Consider the following 18,511-nt stretch of genomic DNA (forward strand, 5'->3'; position numbering starts at 1 on the left):
GCCGTTTGGGCATCAGTTTTTAACCTGCGGACACAAGACGATTAATTAATCGAACCATATAGTAATGTACTTAACTCATCGATTATCTCCTTAATATGTAGCGTATATGAGTATTAAATATTGAAATGTAATTGTTTTTCTTCAAAATGTTGTGTTTTTCAAATATGTTTTATAAAATCGACATTAGACGGCCACGCTGATTTTATATCTGATTACCAACATTTATTTCCCAATAAAATCATATGATAATAAATTATAATTTTCATGTAACTACAATCAACCCTAATAACAACCAGTACACTGTACTGGTATTGTTAATGTTGTTATGCTTAATTTAAGAGTTTATTCAAATAATAGTAATTGAAATGTCATTGTTAAATTGTAAATATTAACTTAAAACATTCAGCTATTCGATTCAATCTAGTTATTACAAAACCTCTAGGTAGCAATGTAGTTTTGTAGTATTATGAATTATTTATTAAGAATAATTGCGCATAAAGTATAAATTATTATGTTTTGTCTTATAAACTTTCACTTTGATCTACTTGAATAAAATAAGCAATTTTGTTTCAAAATATGATTTGATTTTTTTTTTTTTTTTTGAAGAATAAAATTATAATAGTGATACAAAAATTCTAGATGACTAGTAGATTCTCCAGTTATAAATACACCTAATTAACAATTATAAAATCTTAAATAAATACGAATCATGAAATATATGCAATTAATAAGTTCTTGAAATACTTTTTCAAATACATTTAAACAAGTACTTATACAATGTGTATAACGTATCATGAAAGCAACATTTACATAATATTTTCGTCTTAAGTAAGTACTTGTAAAATTTGTTATGTTTATTTATTTTTTCATATATTATAATTCGTTAAATTTATCTTTGACATTTTATTAAGATAGGGTTCAAACGTATTGTAGGTACCTCCTGAAATACAGGTGTCCCCACGCCTATGCTATATATATGTACAAATAATGTGTGTCTTCATACGTGCAACAAGCCCAAATATTGAGGGTAATAAAGTTCTTGAAAATAAAATGTACAGTATTTCTTTGTAACTATTATAGATTGACATAAAAAAAAAAATAAATAGAGATGTTAAATTTGAAGTCAGGGGCACTTACTTTTTTGTGCGTATTTTCTGATTATTATTGAAGTGTATGTGTTATGTTGTTCCCTTTTGGAAAACATTTAATACGTAATAATATTTAAAAAATACCAATCTATCTATCGCCGAGAAAACATATACGGTGACTTTTACTGAACATTGCTATTTCTCCCGTAACATTTTCTCCGATAAACGCGAGTTATCTTCGAAAACGGAAATTATCCTTTCCAAATATAGTCAGAGGCGTTTTTTTTTTGCGGCAAAACCAAGAACCACATCGCGTATATGTTACCACGGAATCGCGTTATCTTCCAAGCTTCGGTTTTGACTCGATTTTATCGCGTGTAATAGTGCCATGCGTATTCTCTCTTTTAGCAAAAAATTCGTCACTATCATTAGATTATAATCTTACCATGATAGATTATATCATGTGAGTTATGTAGACAAATGATTCAGGGAGATGATCATTGCTTGTGGGATAACGGTTAAATACTTCAAAAGATGATATTTAATCCGATTGTTCGTAATTGAAAATTGTGAAACATATTTACAACATTTTTTTTTTTTTATAAATACAAACTTTTTTATTAATTCAGATGTAACCAACCTGTAGACCGTGTTTGAACTTTTGGTGAATCCCGGAGTATTTTTTTATACGATATAAATATAATATATAAGTATATGCTACATTTGTAGTGTCACTAATACACAGTTAAATAAGCAAAAAATTAGTGATTGATACGTAGTCTCTCACCATAAGTTCAGGGTATTCTAAATTGAGTCGTACCGTGATGAATTTTATGATATCTGCTCTAACCTTATATATTTCATTAGCAAACCGTAACTTCAAACTCCCAATGATGCGAGTTTTCTAAAAATATCGATATAGATATTATTTTTATAATAATAAACAACGTTTTGTAATTAATAATAATTTCAAATGTGACCTTGAATAACGCCTTTGAGACGTTTTAAGATTATTAGGTATATGATTATAATACTTTTCAGAAAAATAACATCTTCGATAACACATAGTTATGAGTCACTGTTTTAAAAACTCAAGAAGTCGAAGTTCATTATGGAATATTACTAAAAGTGTCTGCACATATTATGAAATTTGACGAAAAGATTTCAAAAGTAAAATGCAAATACTTCGCAAAATAATATATGTACTATACACATAGGTACTTGTTATTTACGTAGTTTGTGATAGATTTGCACACAATATTTATGTTACACTGTCAAGGTTTGGTATTCAATTATATAATGTTTTGTTCATCAACATTCCTTCTTTTAACTCTGAGCCCACAACACGTAGTATGTGTATGGTGTGCGTATATGATAAATGTTTTCTTTAAATTCTATTGATTTTTTTTTTTTTTTACAGCAAGCCACAGCAAGCTACAGGACAACAATTACTTATATACCGTGGATAAACATACCTAAAAAATCGTCCGAGAACATATTAATATTTTACAGTTGGATTTTGATAATTTTATTTTATTTTTTATTAGTAAATATAGATGCGCAGAAAGCAATTCGATCGTCAATTATTCTAAATATCATGATGAATAATAATTTGCATTAGTTATTGCTCAGTACGCGGTTTTTTTTTTTTTTTTTTTTTTAATAGAAAAGTGAACATAAGCGTTCAAAGGTTGTACAATGCATGCTAGTGTATAACGCATACTATATAGTACATACCCATAGTGCAGTGGAAACAATGTTATTTTAATTTTACTAGATAATCACAAATAAAATTATTATTTACTTTAAATTGGACATTATGAGTTATTATATAATTTCATTTGTAAATAATATCATACTAATCGATAATAATGATAGTAAGCACAAATGCAATGGTGATAGTCTAAAGCAGCGGTTCTCAAACTTTTTTTTCTGCGGTGCCTTTTTTTTTTACTCAATTTAGCCACGATGCCCAGCTGTGAATAACATGAAAGACAAAACAAAAAAAAAAAAAAAAAAAATACTTATTAATTACTAGTTTTATAAATTTTATTAAAATTTATCTTAATTATAAATTTATGAATTTTTAAACCTAAAAATTAAATAAATAAAATTATTGTTATCATTATTATAATTATTACATAAAAATATTACAAGGTTAAAATAAGAATGTCGGAATATACAATAGAAAATATTTCTTTATTTGGTATTAAGTTTTTACGAAAACAATAAGGAAAAAGAAATCTTAACATTTTAAACTATTTGTTATGAACCGTAGACCACGGTGCCCCTAGGGCACCACGGTGAACAGTTTGGAAACCGCTGGCGTAGGGTGTCTAGACGGTCTAATTTAAATTTATAAACAACATGCATTCATTTAATGCGTTTAACTTGGAGTTGAGATGCAATTAGAATAATAGACAGTACAGTCAATTAGAGATGCATAATGCACTTGAAAATATTATCATGTGACATTGTATAACTAATAAAGTTGTTATTATCTTGTAATATTATTGGTTGCGCATGAATGATTAATGTTTAATAAACAAATGTGAATGTGATGTTTAAAACTATATTGGTTTAAGATTTTCAAAGACTATATATAATGTTATATATAATTTGTGTACGCCTCGATGATTATTTTCGAACTCGATAATTGTTGTATTGACAGGAAGACCATTAATAGCCGAAGAACATTTAATAGTAAAATAATTAGGTGCTCATATTAATTTCTCATTTTCATCATTATACGGTGCCTCAAGGCCATCAAAAAACTATAACAGTATTAAACCGAAATAAAAAACCTATTCATATGGATGGCGAAAACAATAAAATAATTAAAAATAGTATTAAATTATCAGTTGAAAAATATTATCTAATGAATGGAAATTAATGGAAATTAAATAGACGAAAACATTAAACAACCATTACATTAAATGAGTAAATCAACCTCAACTGTAGTAATGTTAATTATATTCAGTACGTATTAAGGTAATTGGACGTCGCGTTATTGTCTCTGTTTATCACACATAGTAATTTTGACATAATATTAGACAATGTTTACTGTCCAACCGATAAATTTAATTATGTAATATTAAGTAACAGATTTATCGTTTTAGCTCAAGTTCCACGAAATTTGTAATTGTAAACATTTTATTTTTTAAATTGTTGGATTATATATATATATATATATATATATATATAGTTAAATCTATTATCGGATCCAATCGCCTCACAATAAATCGATAAATTGAAAGTATGAGTTGTATAAATCTCCATGTAGAAATACATGACAGTATAATACCACAGTATATGTAAATGAATTTATAAAAATTAAAATGAAAATCATGTCAACTTAAATCTACCTTGTTTTGAGTATACTATACTTTTTACACGTTTAGTGTAACTATAGAGTGATAGATCTTTATGGACAATTTCTACATTTTGGGTTTTGTTTTTATATCGAAAAATCAAACAGAGTGTTATAACTATAGATGATAATAATCAATGACTCGAATAACAATTAAATTCTCTACAACGTCTAACTGCATACAGTCGTTGTACGCTTTAGAATGTTAGCAATGTATAATTATATTGTTTCTTTAAACGTTTTTAGTACACTTGATGATTTGTTTCCACGTGTTTACATTACAGCACACTCTAAGTAAATGAATACGAAATTTTTTTTTACATTTTTATGTGCACTGCATACAAAACTATCATCAATTACTATAGTCGAGACAATTATGACGACGTAAATACATATTAATATTATTGCAACGCGATATCCACCGCAATGAGTTTTTGTATAATATTATTGTAACAATTGTTATAAGCCGCCTATCGGCCGGTGCGAGACGCACAACTCGCGCGATCGGCACATCTCGTAAACTCATAAACGTTCCCCCCGTTTTTTTACTTTACACGCGCGATGACAATAGTTGCGGCGCTTCGCCGAAGCGATCGAAAGGAATATTCAAACGAGAATATCGCGCCGAAAATCGATTTCGTATTTTAGAAAGTACGGCGATTTACGCGCACGATCCGCTGTTGTAAACACTCAGCGCTAAACCAACTGTACATCAACAGCATACAAGTAGGGCATCGTTGAAAAAATAAAATTGGACATATGAATGCTTTCCCGGACCCGCGTCTGCAGTCCAGTGATGACTGCTCGTATGTAAAGTATCATTTTGGATGACGACCATCGCGTTTGCACAGGTACGTGCAGGTCATCTGACGATCGAAACCGTTCTGAGCGTGAAAAGAATGCGGGAAAATACCGAAGAGCTTACTCGATAGAACGTCGAAAGTGTTACGGACCTACATCTATGTATGTCCGTAACAAAAGTAAAAACATTTAATACCGTAAAATGTATTAAAATACGTTGTGCGAAAACTACCAATTTCGAATGCAAGCCGTAAATACCCGTAAAGTATATTATTTTATTTTTTTTTACGTACAACTTAATTTTTTCGAATTCCCGTGATCTAAATCGACTGTTAAAACGTGTATATTATGTTCCTAGCAGTTATTTAAATATTTTTCTGAGCATTATATAACTTTGGTCGAAACGACGGGCTTAAAGGTACAGTCTGAGGTCCCGATTACAATAACAGTATAATGTCAGACAGACGCTGTTATACGGGTTTTTTTTTTTTTTTTTTTTTGTTGCTGTTGTTGTTTCTTTTTCTAATAACGATAAGTATCTACTGTTCAAACCAATGAAACGACGTTCATCGAAACAATAATACACTCACAAACGTACAGCATCGTTCGCTAGACTCAATCTCGAATACAATGTACCGAAACATTAAAATGCATACACAGAGATGTGTCTGTACCGAGTCCGACAGTGTACATACGATTTCGTTCAATATTCATCGAACACGTTTACCTATAATTCGTACACGTATAATATAGTGTGTACGGATAACTTCCGAGCCCTTTGACAAAGTATGAGACGCACTGATGCAGTGTCCGAGCTTCTATCAGACATTGTAATACATAATAATTTACATGTCCACAGAAAAAAATAGATAGAATCTTCTCGCATTCTGTACAGTTTATAATTTTATGTAGGTCGTATTACATCTTGTACGTATCTGAAAATAATGATTTTTCGGTGATACATATTATGTATACAATATGTATAGAGTATCGTCCAATAATATTATCATTATTATGTATTACATAAGTTTATTGCTCAGACAGACAGTGCCGTATGAGTTTTTTTTTTGTTTTGTATTTGTTTTTTTTTTTTCCGTTTTTTTTCTAATGACCAATGTTGTCGTTACGGATTATTATTTTCTTCTTAGACCATCACGGGCGACATAGTTGAGAGCACGTGGAAGGAGAAAGAATGTGCACACTCTTCGAGGTTGTGTGTGTGTGTGTGTGTGTGTGTGTGTGTGTGTGTGTGTGTGTGTACATGCGTTTACGCCGTCGATGCTCGGTAAGCAAAGGGTTCTTGGGGAACGAGTTTCAATGTGCATTAATAATAGATTGACTAATGACGTGTTGTCTCAGATTGGTTATTTTTTCTAGAAAAGTAATAAAAAAAAACAAGAAGTTTTAACGCACAAAAGTTTTGTTTTTTTCTTCTCGTTAGTGATACGTGTATAACACGTACGCGCCTTCTGCATGTAACGTATAAAATAGTATATTTTTTTCGTTGCTATGCATTTTTACTGCATCAGCCGAGGCGCCCGACGAGATGGAAAAACGATTATTTCGGTCATGTCTGAACGATTGGAAAGGAAAACGAGAAAAAAAATGATAATAATAACCACGTTGCTAAATGGCAATTCTTATTTGACTTGCTAAACGGCTTGCTTAGAATATGTAATTGAAAATTACTTACAATACCATCGATTAGATTCCGTCGTACAGTTTTATATTAAATGATTGTCTACGCCGAGCTAGTACGCCCAAATGTATATATTATTAATAACCGTTTTTATTCAATTATTAAAACGGTCACAGGTATTCCATAGTCTTTAAATGTTACATTTCTGTACACCATCGATATGTTTGCCTATAATTTGATTACCAACGCGCTACCATTCACATTATATTGTACGAAATAAAAAAACGTTAACAGACGGGTGACAAATCTTCAATTTGATTCATCGCAGCTCTTATTATTACGTATACACCGAATAATTTGTGTTACACTGCAAACGTGGCGATTAAAACGGAAACGATATTATTGTCAAAAATCTTACCTAGACCTCAAGTCGTCCTAGTGTATTATGAACTCATTGACTTTACTGCAAATTATTTATTGTCAAATAAATTAGGTAACATATATTCGTAAACGTTCCGACGACAATATGAAGAATAGCGAGCGAATATAAATTTTCAGCGAGCACCAACATCAATTAATGTTAATAAATGTTCTTTCGTGCGCTTTTAAATACTCTAAACTACATTTTTCCGTTGAAAATTGGACGGTTGATTTTTTTTTTATTATTATTATTATTACTTTTTTTTTTTTACCATCAAACACTTAATGGTCTAATACTAGTCCGGTGAAGGTCATGAGCAATTTACGAGCATTCGTGCTTGCATATGCACACCCATCAATGAAGATTTTTAAAGTCTAACCGACAACGTTGAGCGCATTGAATGTGAACGCGCTCGTGCCCGTTTATGTTATATGTGGGAACAATGCGCGGTAATAACTCGTGGAAATTATATAATACGATTCCGACGTTAATGTGATTGGCTTTGAATAATAATCTGAGCATGATAAATTAAAAGTGCGGCCTGTAAAACATGACAGGCAAATGTGCACCGGAAGGGGTTATATAATATGTTTTATTGACTTTCGGAGTATCTTATGTGAAATAATAATATTATATATTTATTTATTTAATGAACGCCCGATGGGCATAGAATACAGAAATATACATAATAAGGTATTTTCAACATAATAGCATAATAAACATAATTAAGATAAATAAAAAAAAACAAATATTAATATTTAAGATAATAAATCAAAGTATAAACTATAAGTTACAAAATGTTCTTCATGCAATGTTTTATCACAGGGAGAGAGTTGAAAAAAAATAATCAAAATTAGTTAGTGCATTACTTAAAGTCAACATTCAGTTTACCGGTGCGAATAGACAATAATTTCGTTTGCAAGTAGGAATGATGTAGAATGTAGACGTGGATCCTAACATTACATTTGGAACATTTATATTAATTAAAATAAGTATATCTGGACAGTAAATTTTGGAGTTTAGTATGTTATAAAGTCGGTGTACGTCATTAAACTGTCTTCTGAATTCCAAACTATCAATATCAAATTTCAAAACTAATTAATGCAAGGTTAGTTCAACATTGTTAGTTTTGTAAAAATCGATTTTGAATTCGTTCTAACTTATTTATAAGATACTCTTGATGAGGGCTCTAGATTATCGAGCCGTATTCCAAAGTCGACCGTACTAGAGAGAAATATAAAACACGTACGCAAATTGGGTCATGAAACTCCCAGTAATTTCGTTTTAAAAATCCGAGTACACATAAGGCATTATTATGAATTTCATTGATATGTTTGGTAAATGTAAGGTCATTAGAAAAAATAATTCCCAGATCTTTACTATTAGATACAATATTAAGATTTTTGTAGTTTACGTGAAAATTAAACATAATATTTTGCTTATTTCTGGAGAATGTAACTTGACTGCATTTATCCGTATTTAAATTTAAGCCACTGTTAGCACACTATAAACAGAATTGATTCAGATCAAACTGTAATTTATTACAATCGTCTAATGAGGAGATTGGAATAAAAAGCTTTAGATCGTCTGCAAATAGAGTGAATTATAATGTGGAAATAAATTGTTTATATAATTGATAAAAATTATAAATAATAAAGGTGAGAGATGACCACCATGTGACACTCTAGAGAATACATTTATATTTTTTGAAATCGAACTACCAATTTTTACTTGTTGTATTCGGTCAGATAAGTACAATTTTTTAAACCATGAGAGGATTGGATCTCTAACACTAATAACATTAAGTTTATTTATTAATATATCAATATTAACTGTATCAAATTCTTTTTTCATATCCGTGTAGACTGCATCATCTTGAATGCTAACTGAATGTAATAAATCAGAATAAAAAGTCATCAAGTTAGTTAGAGTGGATTTTTTTTTTTACGGAAGCCATGTTGGTTATTTGGTAATATAGTTTTAAATATATTAGACATTTTTGGTTCTATAAGTTTTTCCAACAATTTTTGCAATACACTCAAACTAGAAATAGGACGGTAGTTATTTACGAAAGATCGGTTGCCAGACTTGAAAATCGGATAAATAAAACTAGTTTTCCAAAGATTTGGAAAAAACACCTATCTGTAGATAATGATAAGTTAAATAAATAATTAATTGGACTGGTTAAGATATAAGAAAAACTACGGTAAATTATTTCGGGAATTTTATCTGGACAGGTTTTTGTTTTAAATGATAAGTTATTTAGAGTGTTGAAAATTTCTGAGACAGAAAATGAACAAGAGGAGAAATCAATAATATCATTATTAAAATATTATATTACAATACAATATTGGTATCGGTAAAGAAAAAAAAAACTATTTTAAATTCATTTGAAGAACTTGTATTCTTTACCGACCAGGGCACGGGTTTAGTACTTTTAAATCGAATGGGTCGTAATAAATACATATAAACGTATCCCTTATAGGATTTTTAAGTTATCAAAAAATGGTAATTTCTCAATGTTGATTTGCATAACATAATATTTATATTATATTGTCGTGTACACCGTATACGATGATAATTAAATGGTTTCTATTTTTTTTTTACTCGACGCACATCATTATTCTTCGTATTGTGACGAATGCAATACATACGAGCGTGTTGTGGCAATGAACTTTATCGAGTGATTTTTATACTTCCGACGTCTGTTTTCGTTTGCTGATATGCCACTGTCAATGCTCATACGTAAATTATTTGTGTGTAGATGTGTAAATATTATGCAGCAGATACCATAGGTAAATCCTCATATATGTATATTTATAAAGCCGGCCAATTAAACCAATTGTTTTAACTCGTCAATTTAATCTTGAAAAAGTATCCAAGTTTGGCTTAAAGTTAAAATTTACCTATCTCTTTTATTAACTTGTAAATGATTACAAGTGATGCAGGGAAAATAAAAAACTTTACTTAGTTAAAAATAAGTAATATTTTTCTCAATCGAATAATACTATAATTTTGATATACAATTGCGTTTATAATAATAATTTTCTTTACTACGGAATAAACTCCAATAGCAATAATAACAAAAATAATAATAATATAATGATCTATAAATTATAAGTAGTTTAGTAAGTAATTATTTAAATAACAATAATAATGTAATACAAGAAAATGTTTATTGTTAAGCACTTAAGGAAATAAATCAAAATTTATTGCAGTGTTACCTGCAGACATCAAAATGTTAGCAGGACCGTGTGACATATATTTGTTTTAAAATTTGACAGATAGAATGTATGTTCAATTCGTTATGTATACGTATTATATAGGTTATTTTGATCTATATTGAAATCCAGGGATGACGCATTCGACATTTTCTGAATTGTAATTTCTATAATTGTTATTGAAATCAATAATTTGTACGAAAAAATAAAATTATTAGTACGTGCATATCATGAAAAAATGAATAACTCGTTAAGTTAAAAGTTACTATAGAAAAAAAATTGGTTTGCTTAGCAACTGAGGTAAAAGTAACTTTGACTTTTTTTTAATTCTTCGTTGGCTTGTATGTATATAAATACGTATATGTACACCAATGATTTGTATTTAAAAATAGTACGTACCGAACACCACCGTTTCTAATACTTTATTGTGTCGTAAGACATTGCGTACAAATTAATCGCAGATACAGCTGCATGGTATGCACTTGCGGTGTGGTCGACTCCATCGTGAACCATTCGACGGTGTGATCGGAAAGTTTCTTATTCGATAAACAGTATATACTGATAAATGCACCTGGCGTTTCTTCGATTCGCGATTCATTTGTGATAACCTCTTTTCGACATTTCGTACGTTTTTAATAACACATACATATGCTCATAAAGTATTACATTATGTGTCTACTATACACATCCGGTTACGCGCACGCACCGTGATTTGGCAAGAAGTCAACCGCTAAATAGAAAACTACACCCGAATAAAATGTACGTTTTATTTTTACTTTTTTTTTTTTTTTTTTTTTTAAAACTATTACGTTCTGACACGACTGAAGTAAGAGTTTCCACGTATAAAACGTATTGCATGAAAATTATTCTCTCATAGCAATCAAATGTTTTTTTTTCTTATTTACTTTTATTTTTCAATCGCATTCTCACAACCATCGTCCAACTGATCCGACAACATGATGTGGTATATAATAACATTCAACACATAAATATATATAACTGAATGATTTATTATATATATTTATAAAATTATTTATAAACGAGAACACTGGTAACCAAACCATGTTTGGGTGTGTTTCTGGGATATCGGAAACAAAATTTTGAATAAAAAATAAAATAAAAAACGTTTCGAGATCAATAGAAACCATATAGAAAACAGTTCAAATCATGTTATTATACTCTATATACTATGCTATGCTCTGTGGCTATGGCTATGTATTGAAGTGTTAATCGAAAACCTAACTATACTTGGTTTATAAATAACATTTCTTTGGTGTAATTGTTAAATGTCAGTATCCAGTCAAAATTGTTGTATTTTGTAACATTTTATTATTAGGCATTAATTTATTGTAATTTAAAGCCATTAGGTATTCCAGTGTATATTTTAGAATAGTTTTTATGTATTTTCCGTGCACAGAAACGTATGTAATACTTACATACCTCAATGTGCGCATATTTAACACTTCAACGCATGCCATTTATGAAATAAAGATCCGTGAGTGTTATAATACATCGAACCTTTATTGTTTGGTTTTAAACCGGTGCGATTTGACAGGCTGTTCGGGTTTACCCTAAATACATATCATACAGAACCGTCGAATAAAATAATGTTATGCAGTATAGTTGAACGTGCCAGAGATCGAAAACAATGTGTGGCGACGGCCGTTATATCGAATAATTTGTTGTTACATAATACTGTGCAGCATATTCGAATCAAAGAAAGATAATAAGTGTGAGTGTGTGTGCGTGTGCGTACGTGTGTACTGGATACTATGTATATTGTATACATACAATTTTTTATTGTTTACCAGCAATAGCCTATGTTTTCGCGCTGATAATTTTTCGAAATACGTTTGTCCGTTAAATTTTAGTCAGAAATTAATATATAACGCGTGATAATATGGGTACCTACGACATTCTCTAATATTATTATTTATTTTTTTTAGTATTCAAGTGTACTTCAAGTATATATATATAAAGTATAATATCCAAGTTGATCCGACGATTATTAAAATCGGAATATTTTCGAATACAAATATTTAAATATTGTAGAAATGCTGGTGAAAAGTGTTCAATAACCATATTATCAATTTTTTTGAATACATCCAAAACACCATAAAAATACTTTAAAATATCTTATAAATATATACTGAAAATGGTTATACTATAAAATCGTGTTCGTAATTTTATCCTGTATACGATAATTTAACAATAACAATGTAAAAGTGGCCATGTGGGCTGCAGCTAGTTCGTAACAGCGATTTTTTGTTTTACCAAAATTGATGGGGTTTTAATAGACTCAACGTACTTGTATAACAATCATAAATTGGTTTGACAGAGGCGGCGGCTGCTTACCGTAGAACTATTTGGGAGAGACAAACAAAAGGGCATACTATCATTATTATTATTTCTATTTTTTATTTAATTACTAGACATGGCTCCAACAGTAAAGGTTCGGACTATCTTTCACTTAGTGACTAAAATATAAAAAGAACATCATTTCAAATTTAAGTATAATAATAACTGTTTATTTTTTTTAGATTAAATTTATCTCATAAAAAAATATAATATTTACTAGCTATATTCTCTTAATTTAGGGCTTGGTGACATGAAGGTCAGTTGTTAAGGATTTCACGGACTTCAATGTATTTCGGACAGTTTATCACTATCATTATTTTCTATTTCTGTTTTTACGTTGCATAAGTCGATAAATCACATTCTGGTGCTGGTTGTTTACTAACAAGGTAATCGTGTGTTACCATAGGTGGGTGTGATCAATTGTTACTATATTTATAATAATAACTTCCTCTCTTCTTTTAATGTCAGGGATGTATTGAAAACATTTTAATTTTAGCTACACGTTTCTCAGTTTGTTCGAAAGAAATAAACTAAGCCTATATTTCAGCCGTCCTTCCACCACATTGTTTAGTATATAGCGACTTGTAATATGTTAAGAAATACCTTTTTGTTGAAGACAGTGATGTAGTTAAGGTTCTTTGGATTTTTAGTTTAATTTTTTGTTCCCAGGTATTTCGACTTAAGAGGAAATCCATTGAATAATATAGGTTAATATTATTATTTTTTGATACCAATTCTTGTATGAGTTGAATGAGCTCATTTGGAGTACTGATTATACATATTATCTATACAGACATCGTTAAGGGATAATTTTACGGATAGTAAGATAATGTAATATTAAAACACACCTTGAACACGAGAATACATGATTCCATATAGTTTTTATTTATCATTATTTTGTTTTTGTCACACGCGATTATAAAACCATATATTCATAAATAAGCCCTGCGGCATAACGTTACCGTTTTTCATCTGCCGTTGTTTTCTTGTTACACCATTGTGCTATATTTCATATAACCTCATTCCAAGGACGTTAATGGTGATTTGGAGTAAAATTTCAATAAATTAAATTTTGGAATATTTTACTTGTTAAGTTGATATACATGCACATATTTTTGGTAAAATATCTGTGTATTATCAAATAAAATCATGTTCATTAACTGCAGGAAAAATTCGTATAATATAATATTAAAAAATATTATATTACATTTTCTAGAGTTGAAATTAAAGACTATTGGCGATTTATATTGGTTACTAAACATATTTTGAAGATTTATAATAATCTATAGTCTAATAATCATAAAAAACCGGTTTTAAGTAAAATTTGTATGTAATGATATAGTAATAAAAATCGATTTATATATATATATATATATATATATATATATATCTAGCTGACCCGATAGACGTTTTCTTGTCTTAATTATGAATAATGAATTCGAATCGGAATAATTTAAAAAAAAAGTGTTTACTATTCTAATGCTTTATGATATACAACATTCTTAGTTTTTTTTTCTTGCGCGTATATAAATAGTTTTATTGGTATTCCGACACGGGAACAGGCGACATATAACTGGCCATGTGAAAAACATTGATTTTCAAGATTGATGCCACAAACACTTTGCGACTGCCCTTGAAGTTTATATTTATTTATCGACATTGCAAGTACTAGCCGCACTGGAAATTATAACCGTTTTAAGTCGAATGGCATAGCGTTCGGAATCAAAGGAATCCGTAGAATCAAAAAGTCTTCGACTTTGTACTTCCCTTTCAAAATTGTGACTTAGATGACGTAGTTCATTGATTTCCTCACCGCAAATCGGGTGCCGTTACAAAAACGTGGCTGGTTTATATTCCGCAACATAATGATTACCGATGCGATTTTTAATTGCGTGTTATGAGGTGGTAATCCATGCAATCCCAGCCAATTTAAAAACTCCGTTGGATAGTTGTCAACATCATCTTGGTTAGGAACAGAATCAATCGATATGTATGTCATTAATTCGCCTACTATCTTATTCTGAATCTGAAAATTCATTTCATTGACATCAACATTTTTTTTTACAACCAATACAACTCTTTCACTCAACCATACATGATCTTTGTAATTTTGAGTTATATTTGGGAAAACCTTCACAGTGAGTTTGGTCTTGGTTTCAGTAAAGCGATAAAAATTGGTAGGAAATATGATGTATCTAGACGATGAGTCAACAGGTATTTTGCCATTACCGATATTGAGCAATTTTTTAGAAAAAACTTCTCCGGATTGGTCGTTCTGCAATTCGACTCGTATGTTCATATTTAATTTGAGCGTTTGAACGTCTTCCCATAAAATGAAATGACTTTAAACATGCGTTAAGTTTGTCGGCTGGCGTTGATAGTGATATTGCTGGTAGTGTTCGTGGCCAAAATCATCTGCCAATAAAATCATTGCACCACCAAACCGGTTTTTGTTCTTTCGTAAGTCTTGCAGCGTGCGGTCTAATGCTTCCAAAGATTTTTTGTGTGCCATCGTACACTCATCCCAAACTATTAATTTGCTCTGCTGCAACACTTTAGCCATCGCAGAATTTCTCGAAAGCATGCAAGTTGGTGTTTCATTTATTTTCGAGTTCAACGGCACCATGAGTGCAGAATGAGCTGTACGACCGCCTTCCAACAACGTAGGTAGCTGCAATACCTGACGAAGCAAGTGAAAGTGCGATACCATTTTGCGATCGAATTGTTGCCAAAAATCAATGATATTATAAAAGTTTTCCCATTCCCACCGGGAGCATATAAGAAAAAAAAATCCGCCAGTTCCATCGTTCACTACCTTCATTAGCGTATCGTAAGCATATTTTTATTGCTTATTTAAAAGGGAAACGTTCCTTAGAACAGTTTCTTTTAATTCCTCGGAATCATATTTGGTTTAATTACTTAAAGACAACTCTTGATTAAATGCGTCGTGCATTGAGCGATAAGTAGTACGATAAGTATTCTTTAATTTTCTAATTTTCTGCTCAATTTTCTTAATTTTTTTCTTTCAAATTAACCTTCTTCTGACAATAATAAACACAACAAAAAAAAGAATTAACGAAATTAGCTTAGCCGTTCACGCGTGATGGCGTGACCAAGGGAATACTATTATTACTATAGAAATTTGCTGTTGTAAATTATACGAACACAACAAATAATTATTAAATACCAATTACGAAAAAAAATGTACGATATGATATTATGACTTGTTTATATTGAACACCTAAGCCGCAAGATTTATTGGAATAATTATTATTTAAAAGTTAGGTAATCATGTATGTTATTTTTAAAGTGCTCTCTTACTAACCCAAGTATTAACATATGTATCAAACAACTGATTTAATACAAAATAAATATAATAAAATAAATATAAATATGTACATTAGGATCAGTGGCGGATCTTGTATTTTTTCATGGTGGGTGCTATTTTCCTTATAATGAACCTTAATGTATAATTTCGGGACAAATACAAATTAATAGTTTGGTGTTTGAATGTTCACGAAAATAAGTTATGTTATATGCAAGTATTTTGTTTACTCTTTAGAAATATATGAGCTCCCTTAACCCCTGGTTCCCTCTTCATAAATATCCATGATGATATTTAGCAAAAAATAAATGCTACTTTTTCAACACATTCATTTTTTATAAAATTTAAAAATTTCTATTCTTCTTTGTTTTTGATGAGACAACATCAATATCTACAAATAAATTTTTCTGAACATTTAATAATGTAAAACCGTTTAGTCTAGACTCAGTCATTGTAGAGCGCATATCATTTTTTAACGTTATTAAGATCGAAAATGACCTTTCTATGGTTTCAGTAGAAACTGGAAGCATAGCATATGTTTGTAAGAGAATTTTTACGTTTAGGAAAAATTTTTTATTTTATATCTAATTCATCATTACACCATGTACTGTACAGTAAACATAGCGATATTTGATTTCTAAGTAATTTACAACACTACAAAAAAAGTTCAATAAACGGAACAGTGGTTGCTTCAGCTTCCTATCACCCCCCTAAGTCCACCAATGATCAGGATCACTGATGTCCTAGTAAAAAAACTGCACCAACGAAGAAAAATTTGAATGAATCAGTTTCCTAGAAAATGAAGTTTTTCGTAGATAATTTTTTCGAAATGATAATAACAGCAACTATCAGACATTGTTGAAAAGTTAGATAAAATATTCGTCTGATTTAGTTTTTTTTTTAATTATTGTTTATTCATATTGTATATTAATAAATAATAATAAAATATTGTACATCAGTATTACGTACAGTAAAAATATGTAAAATATATTGTCGGGTCGCAGGCAAATGTAGTATCGGGAAAATGAAGTGTCGGGCAAATGGAGTCGGGCAATTGAAGTGCCGGGCATTTGAGTGTCGGGTAAACATATCAGACCCAGTATAAACTGTACAGTTATAATCAGGGCTCATAAGTTCATGCCCTAAAAAAAGCATAAATAAGCATGCAATAATCGGTTATATGGTATTTAAAATTATAATTAATGGACACACGTTTCGACGAAAATAGATAGATTATAAAGGACACGTCAATAGGAGGAGAGTGGTAATGGTGCGCAATAACATTGTTTTCGTGGTACTGCTTTTAACTAATAAAATTTAATGTCATTAAAAAATAAAAATATTGATAAAATATTAAGATTTTATAAACAAGTTCGGAAAAGTAAATAAGAATTAATTCAAACATTTATTGATCTAATTTTTTTTTTGACTTCCACAAAAAAACGATTTCGCTGAATTTACAAAAAATGATATGCGCTAATAGCTCAAAAAAAAAATCTACTATATGCCAAATATGCCAATACACACAAACATGCTCTATTAAACATTAGATTTTTATTACCATTTTTATGAAACAAATGATGGATTTTTATCTCAATTAACATATTTTCTAATGTAGCAAATAAAACATGCAAATGTATGAACTTACAAGCTCTGATTATAAGTATTTAATATGAATATAAGAAATATAAGTTAAACAATAGTATTTTAACTCTTGAATTTATTGTTTAATCAATAAAATAGTATACTGTACAGATAATAAGGTGTGCAACAGATGGCAATTTTAAAGGGAAAAAAAATGTTCAATGTTTTTAAACTTCGATGTTCTTAAACATCGATAGCTTTTCATCAATACATCGAACACATCGATATTTTAAAAATCGAAGTATTGATACATCAAATATCGATGTTCAAAGAATTTTACACATACCTAGATCAGCCCCGATCATAAACATCATTGCTAGGTATACTCCTGCACAACTCCGCGGTCCACGCTATCGATATTATAATACGGTTCGCGCGTCACGCTGCAGCACACGTGTCACTTTGCTCGACCTATTTTATTCCGCTTTAGCGTTTAAAGTTTCGAATTTCGATTCTTGCGTAGGCCCAGGTCTTGTTCTAACGGGCAGTACGACACTAATTGGGTAGTAGGAAAAATCAAAAGGACAATTGACTTTATGAGTATGGGCACCTCACAAAAGTATAATTTTCTACTGAGCATTTGAAATGTGGCAAGGGAGGGGGAAATTGTCCCAGGACAGAAAATTGCATGATGTTTGATGGGG

The 18,511-nt window shown here is 30.1% G+C and overlaps 1 protein-coding gene across 1 annotated transcript; it reads right to left on the minus strand.

Moving 5' to 3' along the window:
* Positions 1-14,681: 14,681 nt before the first annotated feature.
* Positions 14,682-15,197, minus strand: LOC112685492. The gene has a single exon (XM_025557410.1). It carries the CDS (start codon positions 15,195-15,197, stop codon positions 14,682-14,684), a length of 516 nt encoding a protein of 171 aa, XP_025413195.1.
* Positions 15,198-18,511: the final 3,314 nt, after the last annotated feature.

The sequence above is a fragment of the Sipha flava genome, unplaced genomic scaffold (assembly GCF_003268045.1).
Source record: "Sipha flava isolate LNK unplaced genomic scaffold, YSA_version1 279_pilon_pilon, whole genome shotgun sequence".
NCBI lineage: Eukaryota > Metazoa > Arthropoda > Insecta > Hemiptera > Aphididae > Sipha > Sipha flava.

Excerpts from the sequence above, each read along its gene's own strand:
- LOC112685492 (XM_025557410.1), bottom strand. The coding sequence starts at position 15,197 with ATGAACATACGAGTCGAATTGCAGAACGACCAATCCGGAGAAGTTTTT.